The following is a 27,089-nucleotide window of genomic DNA, read 5'->3' on the forward strand; positions in this document are numbered from 1 at the left end:
GTTGTTGGGTATAGAGGCTCACACATGTAATCCCAGAACTTTGGGAGGCTGACGTGGGAAATTGCTTGAAGTCAGGAGTTTGAGACCCTTTTTCTGCAAAAAATTTAAAAAATTAACAAGGGTATGGTGGCAGGTGCCTGTAGTCCCAGCCGCTTGGAAGGCTGAAGAGGGAGGATTGCTTGATCCCGGGAGGTTGAGGCTGAAGTGAGCTGTGATAGAACCACTGAATTCCAGCCTGGGCAACAGGGTGAGACCCTCTCTCAAAAAAAAAAAAGAAAAAAAAGAATATGTCATAGTTGATGGTAGCTACTTAATGTTGTCATCCCAGCAGGAGACACATAATATCTGGTTGTTCTGCCATTATGTTAAGATTTACCACGGTGTTATGGTGGTAAGAGCCAGGGCACAGTTAACTTTCCCCTTAGGAAAAAGTTAATCTTTGTGGTACTTACTCTTTCTAAAGGTCAGTTTCCTCATCTGAAAAGTGAATAAATAGGGTTGTTGAACGGATTAAGTAAATCAATGCATTTAAAGAACCTATGACATAGTAAACATTCAAATAAACTAGCAATTATTATTATTATTTGGTTGCAATTCTACCATCAGAGAACATAGGGTAGAAGAACAAAAACAAAAACTCCCTCTCCTCAGGTCCCAACGCTTACTAATATTTCCCTTTTCTAAAAGGAGGGAGGCCATTTTGGAGTCTGATAGACCAGGCTGGAAGTTTGGCCTTGTTGCTAGAACAGGTGATATCTGTGGACAAGTTACTTCTATCAATTTCCTCCTATGTAATAATTACCTTTTGTGGAGGAGTTACTGTGTATATTGTATTAAACACTTACAAGGATCTTCACATGTAATTCTTCCTTGAACCCTACAAGAATTATTACCTGCCGGGCGCGGTGGCTCACGCCTGTAATCCCAGCACTTTGGGAGGCCGAGGCGGGCAGATTACTTGAGGTCAGGAGTTGAAGACCATCCTGGTTAACACGGTGAAACCCCGTCTCTACTAAAAATACAAAAAAATTAGCCGGGCGTGGTGGCACGCGCCTGTAGTCCCAGCTACTCGGGAGGCTGCAGCAGGAGAATGGCGTGAACCCGGGAGGCGGAGCTTGCAGTGAACCGAGATCGCGCCACTGCACTCGGGCCTGAGCGACAGAGTGAGACTCCGTCTCAAAAAACGAAACAAAACAAAACAAAAACAAAAATAAATTTTAAAAAGCCGAGATAACCTTTCTCTATCGTCTGTAAAGTTGGACTCCCCTCTTCCCTGCTTCACTTTGCTCCACCTAACCCACTACTATAAATATTTACCATTTTTTTGAGACAGGGTACCACTCTGTCACCCAGCCTGGAGTGCAGTGGCGCGATCACGACTCACTATAGCCACGACCTCCTGGGTTCAAGCGATCCTCCCATCTCAGTCTCCCGAGTAGCTAGCTGAGACCACAGGCGCGTGCTACCACGTCCGATTTTTTTTTTTTTTTTTTTTTTTTTTTTTTGATACGGAGTCTCGCTCTGTCGCCCAGGTTGGAGTGCAATGGTGCGATCTCGGCTCACTGCAACCTCCGCCTCCCGGGTTCAAGCCATTCTCCTGCCGCAGCCTCCCGAGTAGCTGGGATTACAGGGGCCCGCCACCATGCCCGGCTAACTTTTATATTTGTAGTTGAGACCGGGTTTCACCAGGTTGGCCGGGCGGATCTCGAACTCCTGACCTCAGGCGATCCGCCCGCCTCAGCCTCCCAAAGTGCTGGGATTACAGGCGTGACCCACCGCGCCGGGCCAAAGTCTGGCTAGTTTTTAAATTTTTTGTAAAGACAAGAGTTTCGCTATGTTGCCCAGGGCTGGTCTCCAACTCCTGGGCTCACGTGATCCTCCCGTCTCAGCGTCGGGAGTAGCTGAGATTCAAGCGCGAGCCACGGCGCCGGCTCCTGTTGGTTTTAATATCTTTCTTGTTCCACTAGAATCTCAACTCCACGAGGACAAGAATTTTTATCTGTTTTGTTCACTGCTGTTTTTTCAGCATTTATAGCAGCTCCAATCGCGCAGCAGAGAATCATTAAATATTTATAGAAAGATTAAATACGCTCTTCCGGAAGCATCGAGAAACAAGATTAAATGAGCTTGGATTGAACCTCGTAGCGACCCGTAGTACTCCTCCTTCCCGCCATCCTATAGATGAAAGGAAGAAAAGGAAAAGCCCCGCCCCTCGCTCGGCTGCTGGAGGCGACGGCTTCGGAAATCTTCACGCTAGGCTCGTGGGGTTCCGCGGTGTCGTCGCTGGCTGTGCGCGTCATTTCCGGGCGTCACGTAACGGAGTGGCCAACGGCCTGCAAAGCAACATGCCCAAGTGAGTGGGGCCCCGAAATCTGAGGGTGATCGTAGTCACTAGTTGTGGCCCCCATGCAGGAGCGGAGAGCGGGTTCTGGTTTCTGAAACCTCGAGGGATGGGAGAGTATCTGGGACGGGTGGACGGAGGCAGGGAGATGGAGAGCGCTAGACACCCCATTTTAGAGTGCAGATGGATCCCGCTTAAGGCAACAAAAAAAGCCTGGTTTGTGTGTCGACGCTTTGACGCTTTTGAGTCGTGAGGCGGTCTGGCTTTTTGTTTGTTTTTTTGTTTTTGTCTTCCATGAACAACGCTTCCGTGGTTGGGCATCTAACTGGTTGTCATCTTCTTTTTCTCTTCCTTTCACCTCTTTTCAGGTTTTATTGTGACTACTGCGATACATACCTCACCCATGACTCTGTAAGTGGCATATCTATTCATAGTTTCAAAAAGCCTTATGTGTAATAATTAAATGAGTTTTGTGTTTTTTTAAAGATGCAAGTTGTGCTTTCCCACCTGCTGAGGTTTAAGGTCTATTCCTTGGAGAAAATAATTGGAGGTTATTTTCCCACTCTTCCAGTAACTTTGATTAAAAACTGCTTAACAAGTCAGGCATGGTGGTGTGCCTGGAGTCCCAGCTACGCAAGAGGATGAGGTGAGAGAATCGCTTGAGGTCCAGGCTGCAGTGAGGCATGATCAGGCACTGCACTCCAGCCTGGACAACAAAACAAAAAAAACTGCTTATCAAATAATAACAACAGTTAAAGTAGAATGTTTTGTTTGTACTTTTTATTTTTATTTTTTTTGAAACGGAGTTTCGCTCTTGTTGCCCAGGCTGGAGTGCAGTGGTGCAGTCTTGGCTCACTGCAACCTGCACCTCCCGGGTTTAAGCGATTCTCCTGCCTCAGCCTCCCGAGTAGCTGGTATTACAGGCATGGGCCACCACGCCCGGCTAATTTTGAATTTTTAGGAGAGATGGGGTTTCTCCATGTTGGTCAGGCTGGTCTCGAACTCTCGACCTCAGGTGATCTGTCCGCCTCGGCCTCCCAAAGTGCTGGGATTACAGGCGTGAGCCACCATGCCCAGCCAACCCCCTCTCTTAAAAATTTAGTGGTCTATCTTAAGAGCACTTGAGTGGATCTTTTACTATGCATGATTTTGTAATGTGCATTGGTTATCTGGAAAATGTTGGTTGACTTGAGTTAGTGCCAGGGTTCAAATGTAGACACATTTGATTATGTAATGAAAACCCTTGGGAGGCCGAGGCGGGCGGATCACGAGGTCAGGAGATCGAGACCACGGTGAAACCCCGTCTCTACTAAAAATACAAAAAATTAGCCCGGCGCGGTGGTGGGCGACTCTATAATCCCAGCTACTCAGGAGGCTGAGGCAGAAGAATGGCGTGAACCCAGGAGGCGGAGCTTGCAGCTACTCGGGAGGCTGAGGTAGGAGAATGGCGTGAACCCCGGAGGCGGAGCTTGCAGTGAGCGGAGATCACGCCACTGCACTCCAGCCTGGGCGACAGAGCGAGACTCCGTCTCAAAAAAAAAAAAAAAAAAAAAAAAAGAAAAGAAAACCCACATTAATTAATGTCACAATCTAATCAGAACCACCTTTAAGCATTGAGAAGCTTTCAAGCTTATGGTGGCAAATAATATTTTCCAAAATTCTGATTTTTGCTTAATAGCTCAAATTCTATCATTGGCAATTCTTTCCATTGCTCTCCTTGAAGTGACAGGCTCACTTCATTCATTTTTGAGAAGTCTGAATATATGGTTTGTGTCTCAGTCACTCTCAAATAAAAATGGTGTTCCATCAAAGAGGCAGCTGGGCTGGATATGGTGGCTCATGCCTGTAATCCCAGCACTTTGGGAGGCCGAGGAAGGAGGATTGCTTGAACCCAGGACTTCAAGAGAGGCAGCTAGTAGAGCTCACAATTTGAACAATTACATGCCTGCTTTTCCTTGAAAGAGCATCATATTTTGGCATGCAACTCAAGTGCTTTGTCTATACTTCCCATTTTGTCACTCAGAATATTAAAAAGACTTGAACTTAAGGGTTTTTAATAAAAATTAATAATTTTGTTGCTTCATTAAGGACACTCAGTGAAACTGGCTTTTTTTTCCCCCATGAGTACATACGTTGAAGAATACAGTGATCACTAATACAGTAGGGTACCATTGCCTTGATTCATTCTAAAGTACCAGGAGTTTGGCATCATCAGTGAAAATGTCAATACAGTGAAAAAGGAAAGTAATGGCTTAGTAGTATTATGAAAACACTTTGACCTTGCAGACCTCATGAGAGAGTCTCAGAGACCCTTAGATGTCTGTCTGTGAACCATACCTTGAACACTGCAGCTCTATGCTTTGCTGTCTCTGTAGAAATCTGATTAAATCATAACTCTTTTTACAGCTGAGGCCTCACTGTGTTTCCCAGGCTGGTCTAAATTATAACTCTTGATCATCTTGAATAGTAGCTGGAAGAAACTGGCCAGTGATTTTTCTATTGTCACTTTATTTGAAATTCTTTCTAACATATGGTCAGATGTAGTACAGCATTAATAGAGATGTGGAACATTTAAGTTGGGTGGTTCCTCTTGAAGACATTATTATAGTTCTGTATATTATCTTTTTTTTTTTTTTTGAGATGGAGTCTTGCTTTATTTCCCGGGCTGGAGTGCAATGGCGTGATCTTGTTTCACTGCAGCCTCCGCGTCCCAGGCTCAAGCAGTTCTCCTGTCTCATCTTCTCCAGTAGCTGGGATTACAGGCCGGCCCTACCACACCTGGCTAGTTTTTGTATTTTTAGTACAGATGGGGTTTCACCATGAAAAAACGGACCCGCCTCAGCCTCCCAAAGTGCTGGGAGTGAGTCACTGTGCCCGGCCAAGTTCTGTGTATTATCATACATTGTCCTGGAGTAGAGTGCTCTGATAAATTGGTATTTTTAGTAGCTAGTCAGTTCTTGCTTATAGATCCCTAGTCCTTTTTTTACCCCTCTCTAGGTAAAACCCCTTGACATAATTTTCTGAAATTGTTAATGAGGGGGCTGTGCCTTTCTGCCCTTTTTTGGCATTATAGTATAGTTTAATATACCTATTATTCACCTTCTTGCTAATGCCAGAATTCAGAGAACTGAAAAGTATTTATTTATATTATAAATATCTTTTCATGAGAAATGTCATGAATGCTTGTTCCTTCTAAAATGATGTCTTGCAAAAATAGAAAATTTCTATGGTGATTGATTTTACCAGATCCCTGTGGTGGACTTAGAAATGTGTAAAATCAGCCGGGCGTGGTGGCTTACACCTGTAATCCCAGCACTGAGAGGCCACGGTGGGCGGATCACGAGATCAGGAGTTCAAGACCAGCCTGGCCAACGTAGTGAAACCCCATCTGTACTAAAAATACGAAAAAAATTTAGCTGGGTGTGGTGGCATGCGCCTATAGTCCCAGGTACTTGGGACGCTGGAGCAGGAGAATCGCTTGAACCTGGGAGGCAGAGGTTGCAGTAAGCTGAGATCTCGCCACTGCACTCCAGCCTGGGTGACAGAGTGAGACTCCGTCTCAAAAAAAAACAAAAAAAAAGAAAGAAATGTGTAAAAACATTCACTGCTGTAATTTTTGGACTTTGGTTGATTTTTAGTCTTTTTTTTTTTTTGAGATGGAGTCTCGCTGTGTCGCCCAGGCTGGAGTGCAGTAGCATGATCTCAGTTCACTGCAACCTCCATCTCCCAGATTCAAGTGATTCTCCTGCCTCAGCCTCCCGAGTAGCTGGGATTACAGGCGCATGCCATCGTGCCCAGCTAATTTTTGTATTTTTAGTAGAGACAGGGTTTCGCCTTGTTGGCCAGGGTGGTCTTGAACTCCTAACATCAGGTGATCCGCACGCTTTGGCCTCCCAAAGTGCTGGGATTATAGGTGTGAGCCACCGCGACTGGCTGCTAGTCATGATTTTGTTATTAGGCTTAAGGCATCATTGTATTAATGTAAGCAGTGGTTGGGAGGACAAGGAACAATTTTTTTTTTTTTTTTTTTGTGATGGAGTATCTCTGTGTCGCCCAGGTTGGAGTGCAATGGCATGATCTTGGCTCACTGCAAGCTCCGCCTCCTGGGTTCACGCCATTCTCCTGCCTCAGCTTCCTAAGTAGCTGGGACTACAGTTGTCCACCACCATACTTTTTTGTATTTTTAGTAGAGACGAGGTTTCACAATGTCAGCCAGGATGGTCTCGATCTGACCTCGTGATCCACCCACCTCGGCCTCCCAAAGTGCTGGGATTACAGGCTTGAGCTACTGCGCCCAGCCAGGAACAATTTTTTTTTTATTTTGGAGATAGGATTTTGCTTTGTCACCCGGGCTGGAGTGTAGTGGAGAGATCTTGGCTCACTGTAGCCTTGATCTCCTGGGCTCAAACGTGCTTCCTATTTTAGCTCCCAAGTACCTGGGACCACCACCTTTGCTGCAGTTACTCAACTTTTCCTTGTAGAGAGAAGCTGTAGCCAATATATAAATAAATGTGCTGGGCTCTGTGGCTCACACCTGTAATCTCACAGCACTTTGGGAGGCCAAGGTGAAAGGATCACTTGAGCCTAGGGGTTTGAGACCAGCGTGGGCAACATTGTGAGACGTCATCTCTACAAAAAACTAAAAAGTTGGCTGGTCATAGTGGCTTGTGTCTCTAGTCCCAGCAACTCAGGAAGCTGAGGTGGGATGATTGCTTGAGCCCGGATGGTTGAGGCTGCAATGAGCCGAGATCATGCTATTGTATTCCAGCCTGGGCAACAGAGCAGGACCCTGTTAGGAAGAAAAAAAAAAAAAAATAGATAGAGATAAATGTGATTGTGTTCCAATACTTTTTTTTTTTTTTTTTTTTTTAAACACAAAAGCCAGTGGCTGACCAATGGGGCATAGTTTGCTGACCTCTGGTCTAGATAATATAGTAAAAAAATTACCACAGTGTGTTGCTGGATAATATTTTTAAGTAATACTGTAGCAGCCAGCTAATGCTGCTGATACTAGACACGCTACTTATATAAAGGTAAAACTTTATTAAATTTTTAGTGTTGGACATTTGTTTCTACGTCTGATATGATCTTTTTATTTTACAGCCATCTGTGAGAAAGACACACTGCAGTGGAAGGAAACACAAAGAGAATGTAAAAGACTATTATCAGAAATGGATGGAAGAGCAGGCTCAGAGCCTGATTGACAAAACAAGTATGTTTCAATCTCTTGTTCTGCTGTGGTAAAATGGTCCTATTCTTTCTTGTCCCTGTCTCTGGTGTTTTTCACAGAGGCAACTCATTCTGAATGATAAATAGGAGCATTTGGATGTGTCGAATGAAAGAAGTAGAAGGTCATTGGTTTCCCAGGGATATAAGAACACATTAATATTTATTATTGAGGATAGAGCAATCAGAGACAGCAATAAGGTTAGATGGGGAAGTGAGGCAGAGAAGAGTGGAGGTGCTTAATATTTATCTATTAGCACAGACGAGATTTTGTAGCAAATTTCTATAAAGCCCCTTTGTAGTAATCCACAGGGTTTAGAAGTATGTTCCTATTCTAATAGGAGCAGGTGAGGAGTGGGTTTGTGGTTTTCCCCAAATAGTTTGAGACTACATTTATATTTCTTATTTGTAGTCCTGACAGAGTACTAGTCAAAAAGAAACTACTTGATGTAACGAAATAGTCTGGATATGTTTTGGACCCCTGTTGTACCTCCCATGCTCTTTTTGTTAGGAACATTTTGTTCTGGCTTGTTGGGTCCAGGACACTAACAGAAGGAGATATTGCATCTTTAGATCATCCCGGTATATTTGAATCATGGCCTTTCTTAATCATTCATTGTACTCCAAGCTGGCAAGCAAATATGGGCTTTGTGACGTGCCTTTTTAAAAAAGCAGTAGGCCAGGTGCAGTGGCTGATGCCTGTAATCCCAGTACTTTGGGAGGTCGAGGCAGGCAGATCACTTGAGGCCAGGAGTTGGAGACCATCCTGGCCAACATGGCGAAACCCCATCTCTACTAAAAATATAAAAATTAGCAGGGCGTGGTGGTGCCTGCTTCTAATCCCAGCTACTCAGGAGGCTAAGGCAGGAGAATCGCTTGAACCCAGAAGGTGGAGGTTGCAGTGAGCTGAGATTGCACTACTGCACTCCAGCCTGGGTGAGAAAGCGAGACTGTCTCAAAAAAAAAAAAAAATTTTTTATTTTTTATTTATTTTTATTTATTTATTTTTTTGAGACAGTCTCACTCTGTCGCCAGGCTGGAGTGCAGTGGTGTGATCTTGGCTCACTGCAACCTCCACCTCCCAGGTTCAAGCGATTCTCCTGCCTCAGCCTCCCGAGTAGCTGGGATTATAGGCGCGTGCCACCGTGCCTGGCCAATTTTTGTATTTTTAGTAGAGACGGGGTTTCACCATCTTGGCCAGGCTGTTCTTGAACTCCTGACCTCATGATCCACCTGCCTCGGCCTCCCAAAGTGCTGGGATTACAGGCGTGAGCCACCATGCCCAGTCACAATTTTTTTTTAAAACTGAGTCTCACTCTGTTGCCCAGACTGGAGTGCTGTGGTGCAATTAAAGCTCACTGCAGCCTCAAATTTCTGGGCTCAGGTGATCCTCCGGTCTTGGCCTCCTGAGTAGGTAGGGCTACAGGTGCACACCACTATGCCAGGTTAATTTTGTAAAATTTTTTATAGAGATGGTGTCTCACTTTGTTGCCCAGGCTGGTCTTGAACTCCGGGCCTCAAGCAATCCTCCTGCCCAGGCCTCCAGAAGTGTTGGGATTTTAGGCATGAGCCACCACACCTGCCCCATTGTCCCATTTCATATGAAAAAATAAAACATGATGTAATCTTGTCCCCTTATTTGAAAAGATGTTAGAAATTTCTTGGCATTAAAAGATTTACAGTATATTCTGTAGTTACTTTCCATATGCAGCAAAATAATTTAGGATGAATAAACTTTTTTAATTTTAATTTTAATTTTTTTAGAGATAGAGTCTTACTCTGTCACCCAGGCTGGAGTGCAGTGGCCCGATCATAGCCCACTGTAGCCTTGAACTTCTGGGTTCAAGCATTCCTCCTGCCTCAGCTTCCCAAGTAGCTGGGACTACAGGTACACACCACCATGCTCAGCTAATCTTTATTTTTTGTAGAGACGGGATCTCACTATGTTGCCCAAGCTAGTCTTTAACTCTGGAGCTCGAGAGATCCTCCTGTCTCAGCCTCCCAAAGTGCTAGGATTACAGGCAGGAGCCACTGCACTAGGCTTGAATACACGTTTTTGTTTTTGTTTTAAGGCTAGTCAGAATAAACATTTTTTAGTGGAGGACTTTTTGAGAATAGTGGGGGAGCCCCTCAGGGACACACCCATGAAATCCATGATTATATTGACATGGAGCCTGCTACTAAGTCAGTAACTTTGCTTCAGTAACTTTGCTTCCCCCACTTCAGGCTTTAAAAGCTGTCCTCTTACAAAGGATGTGAGAGAGGCCTTTTTGATTGAAAAAGTCCATATTGGGGTGTAATCCCTGAGATCGCACAGGCTTTATTCAGAGGCATATGGATAATAAGCTATTCATAAATCTCCACTTAGGTCACTTTTTTGGATCTGATTCCATGAATTATTAATAATTGATGAGTAATTTGACTTCCTTTGCATTGGTGGGAGTGGAGTGGGATGGGCTGTAGACAGCTTATGTCAGGAATAGACTTTATGAGTGTGTATTTTAATATTTATTTGTGATTCTTTTCTAACACCAAATATAGATGATCTTCAGTTTCTCTTGTTTTCTCTTATGCCTCATCTGAAAAAAAATTTTTTAATTGATTGTATTAGACTTTCTTAAAAATCATAATCTCTTTTGGGGCAGGCTTACAGTTTGAAATCTTCGTATGTTTTAAATATCCTAGTTTAGTGCATCGATTTCCAAACTGGTAAACCAACATGGTGTATTATTTTGACCTAGGACAGCATACATAGGAAGGATAGAAATTTTATAAAGCCTAGCTTTTTGGGCACGTATTACACTTTTTCAAACAAAACTATGAATGGCTTGAATTGGTTATAAACTACATCTATAGATTAAAGATGACTGTTCCTCTTTGGTAAAAGACATTGATAGGGCCAGGCATGGCGGCTCATGCCTATAATCCTAGCACTCTGGTAAGCCGAGGTGAGTGGATTTCGTGGACTCAGGAGTTTGAGACCAGCCCAGGCAATATGGTGAAACCCGGTCTCTATAAAAAATACAGAAGTTAGCCAGGCGTGGTGCCATGCACCTGTAGCTACTCGGGAGGATGAAGTGAGAGGATCACCTGAGCCTGGGAGGTTGAGGCTGCTGTGAGCTGCGGTTATGTCCCTGCACTCCAACATAGGTGACAGTGAGACTCTGTCTCAAAAAAAAAAGACATTGATAGGCAGGAAATTTTTACTCCAGTCTCCCATATTTAATTTAGCCATAGAAATGCTAAGTAGAAAACATAAATCAATAAACCAATTAACTGCACTTTTAGCCGGTGAATACCTAAAAATGATTTTAAAACTGTAGAACCATAATGTAATAATTTTAGATGACAACTAGCAAGAGTAAAGTAATTGGAACCGTTGAAGACTTAAAAGAAAGTGGTTATTTTAGTTACTGGGTTGTTGAATTCTTATTCATCTTTTTTTTTTTTCTCACCCTCATCTCCAAAGCGGCTGCATTTCAACAAGGAAAGATACCTCCTACTCCATTCTCTGCTCCTCCTCCTGCAGGGGCGATGATACCACCTCCCCCCAGCCTTCGTAAGTTTAAACTTTTAATCTTAAGGGGTGTGACGGGGCAGGCTGTCCTTTGATTAGGTTAGATTATCTCACTGTTGGCTTTCAAATGCTGTTGCATTTGTATGTAGATAGTAATATAAATGTATAAATATATAAATGTTGAATATAGATGCACGTAGTAATAGAAAACAACTTTAGTGGTATAATTTCTAAAATAACTTTAGAGTTAACTTTTGATTGCATTGTCACTAAGATACTATATTTGTGGCATCCCAAGTGTGGATCTAAGACAGATTTAAATGGAAAGCTCAGAATGAACCTCTGATTAGATGAGCTAATACATGAATAGGAGTTGCTAGGTACATTAAATTATTTACTGCTATGAGCCCAGCACTGGAGGATTAAAATAGCTGATAAACTCCTTAGTCTTTTGCCCTATTTTCTAACCCACCTAACACCAAAATCTATACCTTAGAAAGATAAGAATTAGGCTGGGTGTGGTGGTTCACACCTGTAATCCCAGCACTTTGGGAGGCTGAGGCGGGTGGATCACCTGAGGTCAGGAGTTCGAGACCAGCCTGGCTAACATCGTGAAACCCCATCCCTACTAAAAATACAAAAATTAGCCAGGCGTGGTGGTGCACGTCTATAGTCCCAGCTACTCAGGAGGCTGAGGCAGGAGAGTTGCTTGAACCCGGGTGGTGGAGGTTGCAGTGAGATGAGATCACCTCATTGTGTACTCCAGCCTGGGCAATACAGCAAGACTTTGTCTTAAAAAAAAAAAAAAAAAAAAAAAAAGGAAAGGTAAGAATTAGATCATTGAAAGTGGAGTGGATCATGTGCCCAGCTTTCTGGGAAAGTTTGTTGTTTCTGTGTGACAGACAAGAGGAGACTGAGTGCTGTACTGGGTCGTAGTGTACTGTGGCTCTCCTGGGAGGGGTCAGACTGAAATCACATTCGGGACCTAGACTCAATCTTGCACACAATCATGGGTATAAACCCAAGGAAGTAGGCTGTTTGTAATAGTTGCACACTAATGTAGGTGGACCACTAATGCCCTGGCAAACCTTTTCTGGGCACCTGCCACCCTAGGACCTGGTCAGGCCTCAGCCCATAGCAACTCCAAGGTTACTTCTCTGTCCTTCTCTGCTTTGACTGGCTGGCACTCAACTCCATTATTTTTGATAGCAGAATAGTCTATGGTATGAATTTACCATCATTTACTTCACTATTTTCTTTCTCTCTTTTTTTTTTTTTTTTTTTTGAGACAGAGTCTCACTCTGTTGCCCAGGCTGGAGTGCAGTGGCACGATCTCAGCTCACTGCAACCTCCGCCTCCTGGGTTCCCTGGATTCAAGTGATTTTCCTGCCTCAGCCTCCCGAGTAGCAGGGATTACAGATGCGTGCCACCACGCCCAGCTAATTTTGTATTTTTAGTAGAGATGGGGTTTTGCCATGTTGGCCAGGCTGGTTCCGAACTCCTGACCTCCTGTGATCTGCCCGCCTCGGCCTCCCAAAGTGCTGGGATTACAGGCTTGAGCCACCACCCCCGGCCTATCTCACTATTTTCTTATTAAGTTGTTCCAAATTTTAGGTATTGTAAATGATACTGTCAGGAATATCCCTGCGTATAAGTCTTTGTATTTTCAAAGAATCTTTTAAAACCATGTTTTCATTTTTTATAAAGGGATCTGAAATTAGATACTTGTGGCTGAAGTTCGTCAGCTTTTTGTCAGGAGCTCTATAGAAGGTACAACCTCTCCACCCCCTTGTTTTGTTTTTTTAAATTAAAATCTCAATTTTTTCTTAACCTAGGGAATCTGACTTTATTTTATTCTTCTGTCTAGGCAGGCTTGTTCTTGCTTTTTATTCATAGATTAATGTTTTATGGCCTGTGATTTTTGTGGATCTGCTATTATAAAAAGAAACCATAAGAGGGCTATTGTTTCAGAATTTGAAGGAGTTCATGAGATCCTTTTAGTTTGATGAAGAAGAGAAAACATTGCCAGGCGCAGTGGCTCACGCCTGTAATCCTAGCACTTTGGGAGGTCGAGGTGGGCAGATCACCTGAGGTTGGGAGTTCAGGACCAGCCTGACCAACATGGAGAAACCCTGTCTCTACTAAAAATACAAAATAAGCTGGGCGTGGTGGCACATGCCTGTAATCTCAGCTACTTGGGAGGCTGAGGCAGGAGAATTGCTTGAACCTGGGAGGCAGAGGTTGCGGTGAGCCGAGATTGTGCCATTGCACTCCGGCCTGGGCAACAAGAACGAAACTCCGTCTCAAAAAAAAAGAAGAGAAAATGTTAATATGTGAGCACACCTTAACCACAGGCTCCATTCTTTATCTCAGCGGGTCCTCCTCGCCCTGGTATGATGCCAGCACCCCATATGGGGGGCCCTCCCATGATGCCAATGATGGGCCCTCCTCCTCCTGGGATGATGCCAGTGGGACCTGGTAAGTTTGAATGTCTATCTTTCTAGTTTGCTCCATTGTGTTTCTAGTTTGCTCCATTTAGTTTAGTTACTATGCATAGCTGACACTTAATGGAAGGAAGTCAGTATGTGTAGCCAAAGCTTGAAAATGGGGAGTTGTGCTCCACTTCTGAGGGTGGAATATTTACATAAATTATCTAATTAGCTGTCTAAATGTACTATTGTAACAAATTAAATGTGGTCAATTATTAATGATAAAGATAAAGAAATACTTGGTTTATCATTATAATTGGATGGTGTCCAGTGACCTTGTGCTACTAAAAGCAGGATAGGTTGCCTCTGTTTTTCTTTTCCTCTCTTCTGTTTCCTTGCCTCATCCTGGCTTTTGGCCATTTATACTGAAGAGAAGGGTAGATGAGCTTGTTCCATTTTGTGGGGAGGGGGAAGGTTATAGATATATTTTCTCAGTTTTGATTTGGAGCAGAGCCACCTCTTGTTGCTTGTTTAATCTTGCAGTTTAACTTGGCCACATCATTATATTAAAAAGGCTTTCAGCCTGGTAGTTGTTTTTTTATTTAGGGAGGCATAAAAAACTTACACTTCAAACATTTTATTTTAATGTAAATTTAAACATACATTAATGTGCAAATCTTTCTGATACATGAGCAGGACCTTTGCTTTGAGAGTGTGTCTAGGCCGGGCGCGGTGGCTCACGCCTATAATCCCAGCACTGTGGGAGGCCGAGGCAGGCAGATCACGAGGTCAAGAGATCAAGACTATCCTGGCTAACACAATGAAACCCCATCTCCACTTAAAAATACAAAAAATTAGCCAGGTGTGGTGGCACGCGCCTGTTGTCTCAGCTACTCAGGAGGCTGAGGCAGGAGAATCGCTTGAACCCAGGAGGCAGAGGTTGCAGTGAGCTGAGATTGTGCCACTGCACTCCAGCCTGGGTGACAGAGTGAGACTCCGTCTCAAAAAAAAAAAAAAAGTGTGTCTAATGATTGGAACACTGTATATTTATTGCATAAACCAGTAAGCCATAACTATAACACATCCTCCACCAGCTTTAGTTTTATTTCTTTGAAGTGGTCTGAGACCTTGTGATATAATCTAGTTCCAATCTTATATGATTATTTTGTCTACCAAATTGTTGAGCATTTTTTGGTGATAGTTTATCTGAGTCTTCCTAAGTATTAAGTTAGTTTTCATAGAAGGTATTCTCTTTTCACACTCATTTAATTGGTTTGCAGAAAAATTGTATATATATAATTGGAGTAATAACTACAACTGACATAATCAGGTTTGGGAACAGATATGACCGACACCTCCAACTCTTCTGGAAAAACAAGCTGCAAAGTTACTAGAGTAGCTTCCTAGGCAGAAGTATCAGTATGTGTGCTGCGGGTATCACTTAGAGGAGGAGGAGAGTGTAGATAAAGAGAATTCCTGCCTTACTAACTTGTGAGCCCAAAACACAATCAAAATGACTTCAATGGCTTTAGTATCCTTAAACCAGGCTCACAAATTCAAATTCTTAGAGGTTTTAGGGATGTGGTGAACTGGGGAATGCATGATTCATCTAAAGAAGGCTTCTAGAACTCAGCTTCAGCCTATGGTTGACATTTGAGAATACAGGCTTGGTGTTGCCTTTTCCCCTGAGTTTGCTTTTTGTTTTTTGTTTTTTCAAACCAAGATAAAATGATAAGATTGTGGGATTTATGTTAAAATAATTGAGTAGTTAGAGGGTGTACGGGGATAGGAATAGGTGGGGAGTATAGATAAAGTTGTCCATGAGTGGATAATTGTTGAAGCTGGATGATGGATACATGGATGTTCATTATACTCTTCTTTACTATTCTTGTGTATGTTTGAACATTTCCATAATAAAAAGTTTAAAAGAAAAAAGGAATCTAGACTTTTGTATGAAATCCCAATGTTGTCAACTGATTCAAAGTAAATTCACTATGGAGACCAAAGAAAACAAGTTTCCAGTTTTTAATCTTTGGTCTATGTCCGTCCATTTCCTCTAAGAAATTCTTAAATATAGGTTAAGCATGGGCTTTTATGTGGTATTTAGAAGTTAGTAGTATTCTCTGTTCCTGTTTAAATTGGTCTTAAATTCTGTACCTGTTGGATTTTGTGTCTTTGCATATTCTTGTGTTTCACCATTTGTGATAAGGCTATATTCAAGTTTGAATATAGTTTTCTCTTGAACCCTTTGCTGCAAACCTTTAATCAAAATTATTTAGTTAAAAATAAATTGTTAAGATTTGATATTTAAAAAGAATGTAGATAACATTCTTTTGGGGCGTAATAGTAAAATTAATATCCATGAACCCACCACCCAGCTGAGAGGTAGAACATTATCGATTCCATTGAAACTACCTGTGTTCCTCCCCTCCCCCTCTGCCTGCCCTCCCCTCCCTGGCTCATTTATTTGGCTGGTTTATTGATGGGACACTTAAAAAAATTCATTAATAGTTTCTGAAATGCATTAGAAAAATCAGATTTTTGTGTGCGCTAATTGTTATAAATCACGTTATTGCCTATTATTTTTCTTGACTTGAGCTAAGTATGGTTACTAACAGGTTCTCAGCATGGGCCTCCTGCTCACCTTTCCTACAACTCCGAACAAACGCTTAGTGGTAAGATTGTCCTCTGTGCCTGTGTACATTCATGAAATAGCTCCTGGTTATATGGTGGATATCACTGATTAAAAGAGCTGACTGAAAACATGTGACTTACTTGTGAATTTCCCTGAGTGAGAAAAAAAGGTCAGTTTAGGGAACTAGTGTCCCTGGCGATTTCTGGAAAGCAGTCTATTAATACTTTCCCCCTTACTATCATTAGATCATGATTCCCATATGGTTCTTGTGTTGACCTTTTTGTTTTTTGTCTGAGAATGTCTAAGTAATTTACAGATGTGATAAATTCATTGCATTTCTTCTGTCACATATGTCTTTTTTCCAGCATTTTGCAAGGGGGGCTACGTTTTTTGTTTTTAATTGAAGTCCCATCAAACTCTCCCTAAATCGTATTTTCTGATTCCTTTTTTCTCCCTCTTCTTTGTTTTGTCCTGCAGCTCCTGGAATGAGGCCGCCCATGGGAGGCCACATGCCAATGATGCCTGGGCCCCCAATGATGAGACCTCCTGCCCGTCCCATGATGGTGCCCACTCGGCCCGGAATGACTCGACCAGACAGATAAGGATAGAGGGGAGGCCTCATTGTATCAGTTTTATATTACCTGTTCTACTTCACCAGGAGATCATGCTGCTGTGATACTGAGTTTTCTAAACAGCATAAGGAAGACTTGCTCCCCTGTCCTATCAAAGAGAATAGTTTTGGAGGGGAGAAGTGGGACAAAGAAGATGCAGTTTTCATTTGTATTGGGAAATGTGAAAATAAAATTGTCAACTCTTTCAGTTAAAAGTGTGTTCCCTTTTTCCTCCTCTCTGTATTCTCTGTGTATTATAAAAGAAATGAAACATTCCAGTTCTGTTTCTCTAGCTCATTATCTCTTCAGCATATCCTCTGTGTGAGATTATTTTTCTTTAGCTATATGGTAAATCTCTTTGGGCATACTCCCTTTATTAGTAAAGTCATCTTGTACAGCACTAAATCTAACACTTGCAGAGCTTTTGTTGGTTAAAATAATAAACAGCTTGGTTAATTTTTCACATGAATAACACTTTGTATAGTAAGTGGAAAATTTTAAGTCTTTTATGCTGAAGAAAGGGAAAATAGTTCCCGTCGTGTGCATGTCAGCCAAGAATGGGAAGAATTGCCCTAACCTCAGCTTCTCCTTTCTCTCAGCTCCCTTCTTTCTTGGGCTCAAATAATCTGAAAAATTTCTCCTTTTTAAAAAATAACTTTAAGGCCGGGCGTGGTGGCTCACGCCTGTAATCCCAGCAGTTTGGGAGGCCGAGGAGGGCAGATCACCTGAGGTTGGGAGTTCCAGACCAGCCTAACCAATGTGGTGAAACCCCATCTCTACTAAAAATACAAAAATTAGCCAGGCATGGTGGCACGTGCTTGTAATCCCAGCTATTCAAGAGGCTGAGGTGGGAGAATCACTTGAACCCGGGAGGCGGAGGTTGCAGTGAGCCAAGATCGTGCCACTGTACTCTAGCCTGGGCAACAGAGTCTCAAAAGTAATAATAATAATGATAATATAATAATCAAAAATACTAATAACAATAACAATACAAAATAACTTAAGGGCCAAGTGTGATAGCTCACACCTCTAATCCCGGCACTTTGGGAGGCTGAGGTGGGTGGATTCCTTGAGCCCATGAGTTTGAGACCAGCCTGGGCAACATGGGGAAACCCTATCTCTACAAAAAAGTACAAAGATTAGCTGGGTGTGGTGGCACATGCCTGTAGTCCCAGCTAGTCTAGAGGCTGAGGTAGGAGGATCGCTTGAGCCTGGGAGGCGGAGGTTGCAGTGAGCTGAGATTGCACCATTACAGCCTGGGCGACAGAGCAAGACCCCATCTCAAAAAAAAAAAAACGAAAAACAACCCAAACAACTTTAAATTAGAGATAGTGTCTCACAATATTGGCCAGGCTATTCTGGAACTCCTGGTTTCAGGCATTCCTCTTGCCTCAGCCTCCTTAAGTGTTGGGATAACAGGCGTGAGCCACTACACCTGGCCTGAAAACTTTCTGTAGCATTGGTAAAATTACACAGATTTCTGTGTTACAGAAGGTGTTTTTATTTGTTTATTTTTTGAGATAGGGTCTCACTCTATATCCCAGGTTGGGGTGCAGTGGCTCAGTCATAGCTTGCTACAGCTTTGACCTCCTGGGCTCAAGTGATCCTCCTGCCTTGGCCTCCCAAAGTGCTGGGATTACAGGGGTGAGCCACTGCGCCTGTGCCAGAATGTGTTTTTAGAATCTGTTTGTTACATAACTAGGCTGTAAAAGTAGCATATTTTCAGGGAAGCATCTAGAAAGGAAGCCATTGGCACTGTTCATATTCAGTGAAGTATAAAACTTAAACTCTCGGCTGGGCGTGGTGTCTCATGCCTGTAATCCCAGCACTTTGGGAGGCTGAGGTGGGCGGATCACAAGGTCAGGAGTTCGAGACCAGTCTGGCCTACATGGTGAAACCCCGTCTCTACTAAAAAATACAAAACAGCTGGATGTGGTGGCGCACGCCTGTAATCCTAGCTACTCGGGAGGCTGAGGCAGGATAATTGCTTGAACCCAGGAGGCAGAGGTTGTAGTGAGCCAAGATCGCACCATTGCACTCTAGCCTGGGTGACAGAGCAAGACTCCGTCTCGAGAAAAAACAAAAACAAAAACAAAACCTTAAAACACTCTCATATTGCAAGTGGGAATGAAAACTATTATACCCTCTGGGAAGGCAATTTGGCAGTATCTATCAGAATTAGAATACCTGTATCTTTGACCTAGTATTTCCATGTCTAGGAATTTATCCTGCAGGTAGACTTGCACATGTATGAAATGACTGACATATGTGTATTATGTATTGCAGCAAAAGATTGGAAATAATATAGATGTCCAATGATAGAGGGCTGATTTAAGTATAATACAGTTGCATATACCATGTTGCATATACATGCATCAATACACAGTTCCATATACTATGCATGTTAAAACAGAATAAGGAAGTTCTGTGTACCAATAGGAAAAGATCTCCAAGATACATGTTGTTCTACACATTGGTTCACCTAACAATGTATTGTTTGCGGCTATCTTTTTTTTTTTTTTTTTTTGAGATGGAGTCTTGCTCTGTCGCCAGGCTGGACTGCAGTGGCACGATCTTGGCTCACTGCAAGCTCCGCTTCCCGGGTTCATGCCATTCTCCTGCCTCAGCCTCCTGAGTAGCTGGGACTACAGGCTCCCGCTACCACGCCCAGCTAATTTTTTGTATTTTTAGTAGAGACGAAGTTTCACCGTGTTAGCCAGGATGGTCTCAATCTTCTGACCTCGTGATCCACCCACCTCGGCCTCCCAAAGTGCTGGGATTACAGGCGTGAGCCACCGCGCCGGGCCGCAGCTATCCTTCTTTAAAGGAAATATCTGTATTTGCCTGTGTATGTATAATGGTTTCTACAAGGACAAAGAAGCAACTGATAATACTGGTTACTCATGAATGATAAAGTGGGTGGCTGTGGGATAGATATGAAGGGAGAAAGGCTTGTCAGCTTTTTTATTTTGAGTCATTACCTATTTAAAAAAACAGAAGCGGCCAGGCGCAGTGGCTCACGCCTGTAATCCCAGCACTTTGGGAGGCCAAGGCAGGTGGATCACGAGATCAAGAGATCGAGACCATCCTGGCCAACATGGTGAAACCCCGTCTCTACTAAAAATATAAAAATTAGCTGGGCATGGTGGCGCATGCCTATAGTCCCAGCTACTGGGGAGGCTGAGGCAGGAGAATCGTTTGAACCTGGGAGGCGGAGCTTGCAGTGAGCCAAGATCGCACCACTGCACTCTAGCCTGGTGACAGACCAAGACTCCGTCTCAAAACAAACAAAAAAAAAACCAGAAGCAAAACACCTTTGCCAACTGAGGTTGTTGTTATAGTGACATTATGGCAGAGGGTACCCTAAACCAGAAATTTATAACTTTGCTGCTGTTGAGAATCACAAGGGGCCTTTTTCAAAATGAAGATTCCAGATTTTGATTCAGTAGATCCTGGGGTAGGGCCTAGGAATTTTACATTTTGGAAAAGCTAGGAGATTTTGTTTCTTAGCATATTTAGAAAAAACTCTTAGAAGCCGAGCATGTTGGCTCACGCCTGTCATCCCAGCCCTTTGAGAGGCCGAGGCAGGTGGATCACTTGAGCTGGGGTTCAAGACCAGCTTGGGCAACATGGCGAGACCTCATCTCTACAAAAAATGCAAAAAGTTTCTGTATTTTGGGCTTGGTGGGTGTGCCTGTGATCCCAGGTACTTCAGAGGTGGAAGCATCATTTGAGTCCGGGAGGCAGAGGTTACAAGTAAGCGGAGATCACGCCACTGCACTCCAGCCTGGGCAACAGAGCAAGACACTCTCAAAAAGAGAGTGGGGAGGAGAGAAGAGAGAAAGAGAAAGTCTTAGGGTCTGCTCTATTTGAGAACATAACTGCATGTGTGTGTGTGCCTATAATTTTTAAAAGGTTTGGAGCTAGAAATTGAAACGGTGGTAGTTGGGTTGCTTTTTTTCCTAGAAATTTGTGACTATTTTGAAGAGGGGCTAATTTAGGCAAATAAACCAGTTTATTTAAATAAACTAGAGATTAGAGAGATTTTGACAAATAAATGATCTTTATGCTGTCTATATAGAAGCTGAATCAACTGAACGTTTGACAGGATTACTTGTTGCTTTTTAGTTTCACATGTAGTCACATCGTTTGTTTGTTTTTTGAGATGGAGTCTCGCTCTGTCACCCAGACTGGTTTGCAGTGGTGCAATCTCGGCTCACTGCAAACTCTGCCTCCCGGGTTCAAGCGATTCTCCTGCCTCAGCCTCCCGAGTAGCTGGGATTACAGGCACATACTACCACCTCCAGCTAATTTTTGTATTTTTAGTAGAGATAGGGTTTCACCATGTTGGCCAGGATGATCTCTATCTCCTGACCTCGTGATCCGCCCACCTCGGCCTCCCAAAGTGTTGAGATTACAGGCGTGAGCCACCGGGCCCAGCCAGTCACATCTTTCTAAGAAGGACTTAAATTTCAGAAATCGATGATTTATGTGTCTGATGTTTATAGCTCAGATTTGTTAGTAAAATCTAATGCAGGCCGGGCGCGGTAGCTCACGCCTGTAATCACAGCACTTTGGGAGGCCGAGGCGGGCGGATCACGAGGTCAGGAGATCGAAACCATCCTGGCTAACACGGTTAAACCTTGTCTCTACTGCAAATACAAAAAATTAGCCGGGCGCGGTAGCGGGCGCCTGTAGTCCCGGCTACTCGGGAGGCTGAGGCAGGAGAATGGCCGAACCCGGGAGGCGGAGCTTGCAGTGAGCCGAGATCGCGCCACTGCACTCCAGCCTGGCGGACAGAGCGAGACTCTGTCTCAAAAAAAAAAAAAAAAAAAAATCTTCTGCAGACTAAACAGTTTGTTAGTAGAAACCTTGCCAAATGAGCTTTACATGTGACTCCTCAGGTTTCTGGTTTGGATGGCTCTGTCAGTTTCAAGATGAAGAATGTGTCTTTTGTGTATGCAAGAAAGCATTTTATGTAGCTTCAGAAAAACAGTATGATGACCTAAAAGCTTAACAAGCTTCATCTACAATGAATAAAAGTAGAAACAATAGTTTTTAAAAGTTATTTTTCAGCCTGGGCAACATGGTGAAACCTTGTCTCTACAAAAAATACAAAAAATTAGCTGGGCATAGTGGTGCACACCTGTTGTCCCAGCTATGTGGGAGGATCACTTGAGCCTGGAAGGTCGAGGCTGCAATGAGCCAAGATAGTGCCACTGCACTCCAGCCAGGGCAACAGAGTGAGACCCTGTCTCACAAAAATAAAGTTCTTTTTGTGTTTTTATCAACTCTTAGGGCAAAAGTATAATTATAATGAATAAGACATTTCCTTTGTGAGAAGCTGTGAAGAAGACAGTAGAACTTATTTATTGCTATTAATTTGTGCCTTTAGACATCTGGTCTTAATTCTGAAATATAATGAACTGTAATGGGAGAATTTGTAAAGGTGCACACAAGAATACCACAAAATAACAAAATTAAAGAAGTTAGTGTCGATGTGAGATAACGTACTTGCATCCATGGGCAGATCTGAAGCCACTGCAAATATGCTTAAACTCCAAGCTGTCAGCATTTCCACTGCCAGGGCTTTTGAGTGATTTGTCAGAATTGTTTGTTTTTGTTTGTTTGTTTGTTTTGAGACAGACTTTCGCTCTTGTTGCCCATGCTGGAGTGCAGTGGCACAATCTCAGCTCACTGCAACCTCCGCCTCCTGTGTTCAAGCGATTCTCCTGCCTCAGCCCCCCGATTAGCTGGGATTACAGACGTCCGCCACCACGCCTGGCTAATTTTTTTGTGTATTTTTAGTAGAGTTGGGGTTTCACTATGTTGGCCAGGCTGGTCTCGAACACCTGACCTCACGTGATCCACCTGCTTCGGCCCCACAAAGTGCTGGGATTACAGGTGTGAGGCACCTCTCCTGGCCAGTTTGTCAGAATTCTAATCCCCTGATTTTAAGCTGCATGAGTAATAGGATCCTTGTACAGAGCCATAGGCTAATTTGGTTAATCCAAATTTGGAAAAGCCTTTGGAAAAGTTCACTGATGATTAAGTGTCCCAGTTACATAGCTGTATACTTGAATAGGTATCTTTCCCTACCTGCTAATTAAGAAAAGCCCATTGACTTTTGTCCTCATCTAATGATAATACTTGGAGCATAGCATATGAAGTCAAAATCTCAAAGCACTTTGTAAATACTTAGTCACAGTGACCCTGCGAACAGGTGTCCTAATCCTTTCCTTCTTTCTTTTGCCTATATATCATATCCTAGTACTTTGTGGGAATGGTTGTTGAAAGGATAAAGAAGTGAAGGGTATGGCTGGGTGCAGTGGCTCACACCAGTAATCCCAGCCCTTTGGGAGGCCAAGGCGGGTGGATCCCCTGAGGTCAGGAGTTTGAGACCAGCCTGGCCTACGTAGTGAAACCCCGTCTGTACTAAGAATACAAAAATTAGCCGGGCGTGGTGGCACACGCCTGTAATCCCAGCTACCCAGAGGCTGAGGCAGGAGAATCGCTTGAATCCCGGAGGCAGAGGTTGCAGCAGTGAGCTGAGATCGCAACACTGCACTCCAGCCTGGGTGACAGAGCAAGACTCCGTCTCAAAAAAAAAAAAAAAAAAAAAAAAAAAAGAGATACATAAGGAGACATAAAAGAAGGTAAGATGCGTCTGCACCTCGGATGGGCGCGGTGGCTCACGCTTGTAATCCCAGCACTTTGGGAGGCTGAGGCAGGCGGATCACGAGGTCAGGAGATCGAGACCACGGTGAAACCCCGTCTCTACTAAAAATACAAAAAATTAGCCGGGCGTGGTGGCGGGCGCCTGTAGTCTCAGCTACTCGAGAGGCTGCAGCAGGAGAATGGTGTAACCCGGAAGGCAGAGCTTGCAGTGAGTCAAGATCGCGTCACTGCACTCCAGCGTGGGCGACAGAGCGAGACTCCGTCTCAAAAAAAAAAAAAAAAAAAGATGTCTACACTTCACTTGAACTGGTAAATGTCAACACCAGTAGATGTGATAAGGTGTGTATAGACAATGTAATAACCCAGAGAAACAACTAAAAGCTATACAAAGAGATACACACAAAAACATGATAGATTCCTTATATTATTTTTATTTTTATGTTATTTTATTTATTATTTATTTTTTTATTTTTTTGAGACGGAGTCTCGCTCTGTCGCCCAGGCTGGAGTGCAGTGGCGCCATCTCAGCTCACTACAAGCTCCGCCTACCAGGTTCCCGCCATTCTCCTGAGCATCTGGGACCACAGGCGCCCACCACCACGCTCGGCTAATTTTTTTGTATTTTTAGTAGAGTCGAGGTTTCACCATGTTAGCCAGGATGGTTTCGATCTCCTGACCTTGTGATTCGCCCGCTTCGGCCTCCCAAAGTGCTGGGATTACAGGCGTGAGCCACCGCGCCCGGCACATTTTTATTTTATTTTATTTTATTTTTTGAGGCGGAGTCTCACTCTGTCGCTCAGGCTGGAGTGCAGTGGCGCAATCTTGGCTCACTGCACGCTCCACTTACCCGGTTCATGCCATTCTCCTGCCTCAGCCTCCTGAGTAGCTGGGACTACAGGTGCCCCCCACTACATCCGGCTAATTTTTTTTTTTTTTTTTTTGTATTTTTAGTAGAGACGGGGTTTCACCGTGTTAGCCAGGATGGTCTCGATCTCCTGACCTCGTGATCCGCCCGCCTCGGCCTCCCAAAGTGCTGGGATTACAGGTGTGAGCCATGGCGCCCGGCCGATAGATTCTTTATTTTAAAACTTATTACAAAACTACATTAATCAAGACACTGTGGTACTTGCATAAGAATAGACATATAGATAAATGAAACAGAATTAAGAGTCCAGAAATAAACCCTTGCGTTTGTGATCGATTGATTTTCACCAAGACAATTCAATGGGAAAGAAAATGTTTGCAACAAATGTTGCTAGGACAACTGGATATCCCCATGCAAAATTATGAAGTCGATTCCCTGCATCACACCATATACAAAAATTATATATGGGTCATGTTAAAATGGATCATATTCCTAAATGTAAGAGCTAAAACTATACAATCTTAGAAGAGAATATAGATGTAAATCATCATGTCTTCAGATTAGGCAATGATTTCTTAGATATGACACCAAAAGCACAGCAACAAAAGTGGGGGGAAGATAAACTGGATATCAACAAAGTTTTTTGCACTTCATTTTTCTTTTTCTTTTTCTTTTTTTGTTTTTGAGACGGAGTCTCGCTCTGTTGCCTAGGCTAGAGTACAGTGGCACAATCCCAGCTTACTGCAATCTCTGCTCTCAGGTTTAAGCGATTCCCGTGCCTCAGCCACCTGAGTAGCTGGGACTATACGCATGCACCACCACACCTGGCTAACTTTTTTGTATTTTTAGTAGAGATGGGGGTTTCACCATGTTGGCCAGGCTGGTCTTGAACTCCTGACCTCAGGTGATATGCCCACCTTGGCCTCCAGAAGTGCTGGGATTACAGGTGTGAGCCACCGTGCCCAGCCTGCACTTCATTTTTCTATCAGGAAAATTAAGACAACTCACAGAATGGGAGAAAGTTTTTGCAAATAATGTATCATGTAAGGGACTTGTATCTACAATATATAAAGAAGTATAACTCAACAAATAAAAAGACAATTAAAAAAATCGATAAGAGATCTGTAGAGACATTTTTTCCAAAGAAGATTTACAAATGGCCAAAAACCCATGAAAAGATATTCAACATTAGCCATCTAGGAAATGCACACAAATCCTTAGCCAAATATTGGCAATCAGAATTCAGTAATATATGAACATTATATACCATGACCAAAAGAGGTCTGTTTCAGGGATGCAGGCTGATTCAGTATTTGAAAATCATTAGGCTGGGCATGGTGGCTCACGCCTGTAATCCCAACACTTTGGGAGGCAGAGGCGGACAGATCACCTGAGGTCAGGAGTTTGAGACCAGCCTGATCAACATGGAGAAACCACATCTCTACTAAAAATACAAAATTAGCTGGGCATGGTGGCACATGCCTATAATCCCAGCTACTAGGGGGACTGAGGCAGGAGAATCACCTGAACCCGGGAGGTGGAGGTTGCGGTGAGCAGAGATCGTGCCATTGAACTCCAGCTTGGGCAACAAGAGCGAAACTCTGTCTCAAAAAAAAAAAGAAATTATTGCCGGGCGCGGTGGCTAACGCCTGTAATCCCAGCACTTTGGGAGGCTGAGGCGGGTGGATCACCTGAGGTCAGGAGTTCAAGACCAGCCTGACCAACATGGAGAAACCCCGTCTTTACTAAAAATACAAAATTTCCATCCTGGCCAACATGGTGAAACCCCATCTCTACTAAAAATACAAAAATTAGCTGGGCATGGTGTCACGTGCCTGTAATCCCAGCCACTTCGGAGGCTGAGGCAGGAGAATCGCTTGAACCAGGGAGTCGGAGGTTTTGCAGTGAGCCGAGATCATGCCACAGCACTCCAGCCTGGCAACACAGAGAGACCCCGTTTCAAAAAAAATAAATAAAAATAAAAAAATAAAAATACAAAATTAGCTGGGCACAGTGGCACATGCCTGTAATTCCAGCTACTTGGGAGGCTGAGGCAGGAGAATTGCTTGAACCTGGGAGGCGGAGGTTGTGGTGAGCTGAGATCGTGCCATTGCACTCCAGCCTGGGCAACAAGAATGAAACTCTGCCTCAAAAAAAAAAAATAATAATAATATTAAATTTAATCCACCATGTTAACAGGCTAAATAAGAAAAATTCTTGATCACACCATTTCATGCAGACAAAGCATTTGACAAAATTCAACACTTGACAAAAATAGAGAAAAATAGAGAACTTCCTCAACTTGTTAAAGAGCATCCACAAAAATCTACAGCTGATCTATGTGTTGGTGAAAACTGAATGCTTTGTCCCTAAGTTTGGGAATAAGACAAAAATGTCCACTCTTAGCACTCTTTTTAACAAAGTACTTGAAGTTTTAGCTACCAGAAAAAATTAAAAGGCATGCAGATCAGAAAGGAAGAAACAAAATTGTCCCAATTGCATATGACATAATTGTGTACATAAAAAATTCCAAGAAGGTAACTCACACCTGTAATCCCAGCACTTTGGGAGGCCGAGGTGGGAGGATCACTTGAGCCCCGGATGTTGAAGTCACAGTGAGCCTTGAAACCACCACTACACTCCAGTCTGGGTGATGACAGAGCAAGACTCCATCTCATTAAAAAAAGAAAAAAGGAATCTACAAAACGACCTCATACTACAAAATACTACTTCAACCTATAAAAAGAGCTAATGAGTGAGTTCAGCAAAGTTTCAAGGTACAAGATA

At 43.3% G+C, this 27,089-nt stretch overlaps 1 protein-coding gene across 1 annotated transcript; it reads left to right on the forward strand.

Annotated features, from left to right (window-relative positions):
• The first annotated feature begins 1,874 nt into the window (after positions 1–1,874).
• SNRPC (small nuclear ribonucleoprotein polypeptide C) lies at positions 1,875–16,974 on the forward strand. Its single transcript, XM_024248747.3, has 6 exons — positions 1,875–2,353; positions 2,710–2,752; positions 7,445–7,553; positions 11,037–11,126; positions 13,458–13,562; positions 16,626–16,974. Exons 1-6 carry the CDS (start codon positions 2,346–2,348, stop codon positions 16,748–16,750), a joined length of 480 nt encoding a protein of 159 aa, XP_024104515.1. The 5' UTR covers positions 1,875–2,345; the 3' UTR covers positions 16,751–16,974.
• The last annotated feature ends 10,115 nt before the right edge of the window (positions 16,975–27,089 follow it).

This window comes from Pongo abelii, chromosome 5 (assembly GCF_028885655.2).
Source record: "Pongo abelii isolate AG06213 chromosome 5, NHGRI_mPonAbe1-v2.0_pri, whole genome shotgun sequence".
Classification (NCBI taxonomy): Eukaryota; Metazoa; Chordata; class Mammalia; order Primates; family Hominidae; genus Pongo; species Pongo abelii.

What these genes read in the sequence shown, in the direction of transcription:
- SNRPC (XM_024248747.3), top strand. An exon ending in GAGCCTGATTGACAAAACAA is followed by an intron (nt 7,554 to 11,036) that starts GTATGTTTCAAT and finishes TCATCTCCAAAG; the next exon opens with CGGCTGCATTTCAACAAGGA. An exon ending in GATGATGCCAGTGGGACCTG is followed by an intron (nt 13,563 to 16,625) that starts GTAAGTTTGAAT and finishes TTTGTCCTGCAG; the next exon opens with CTCCTGGAATGAGGCCGCCC.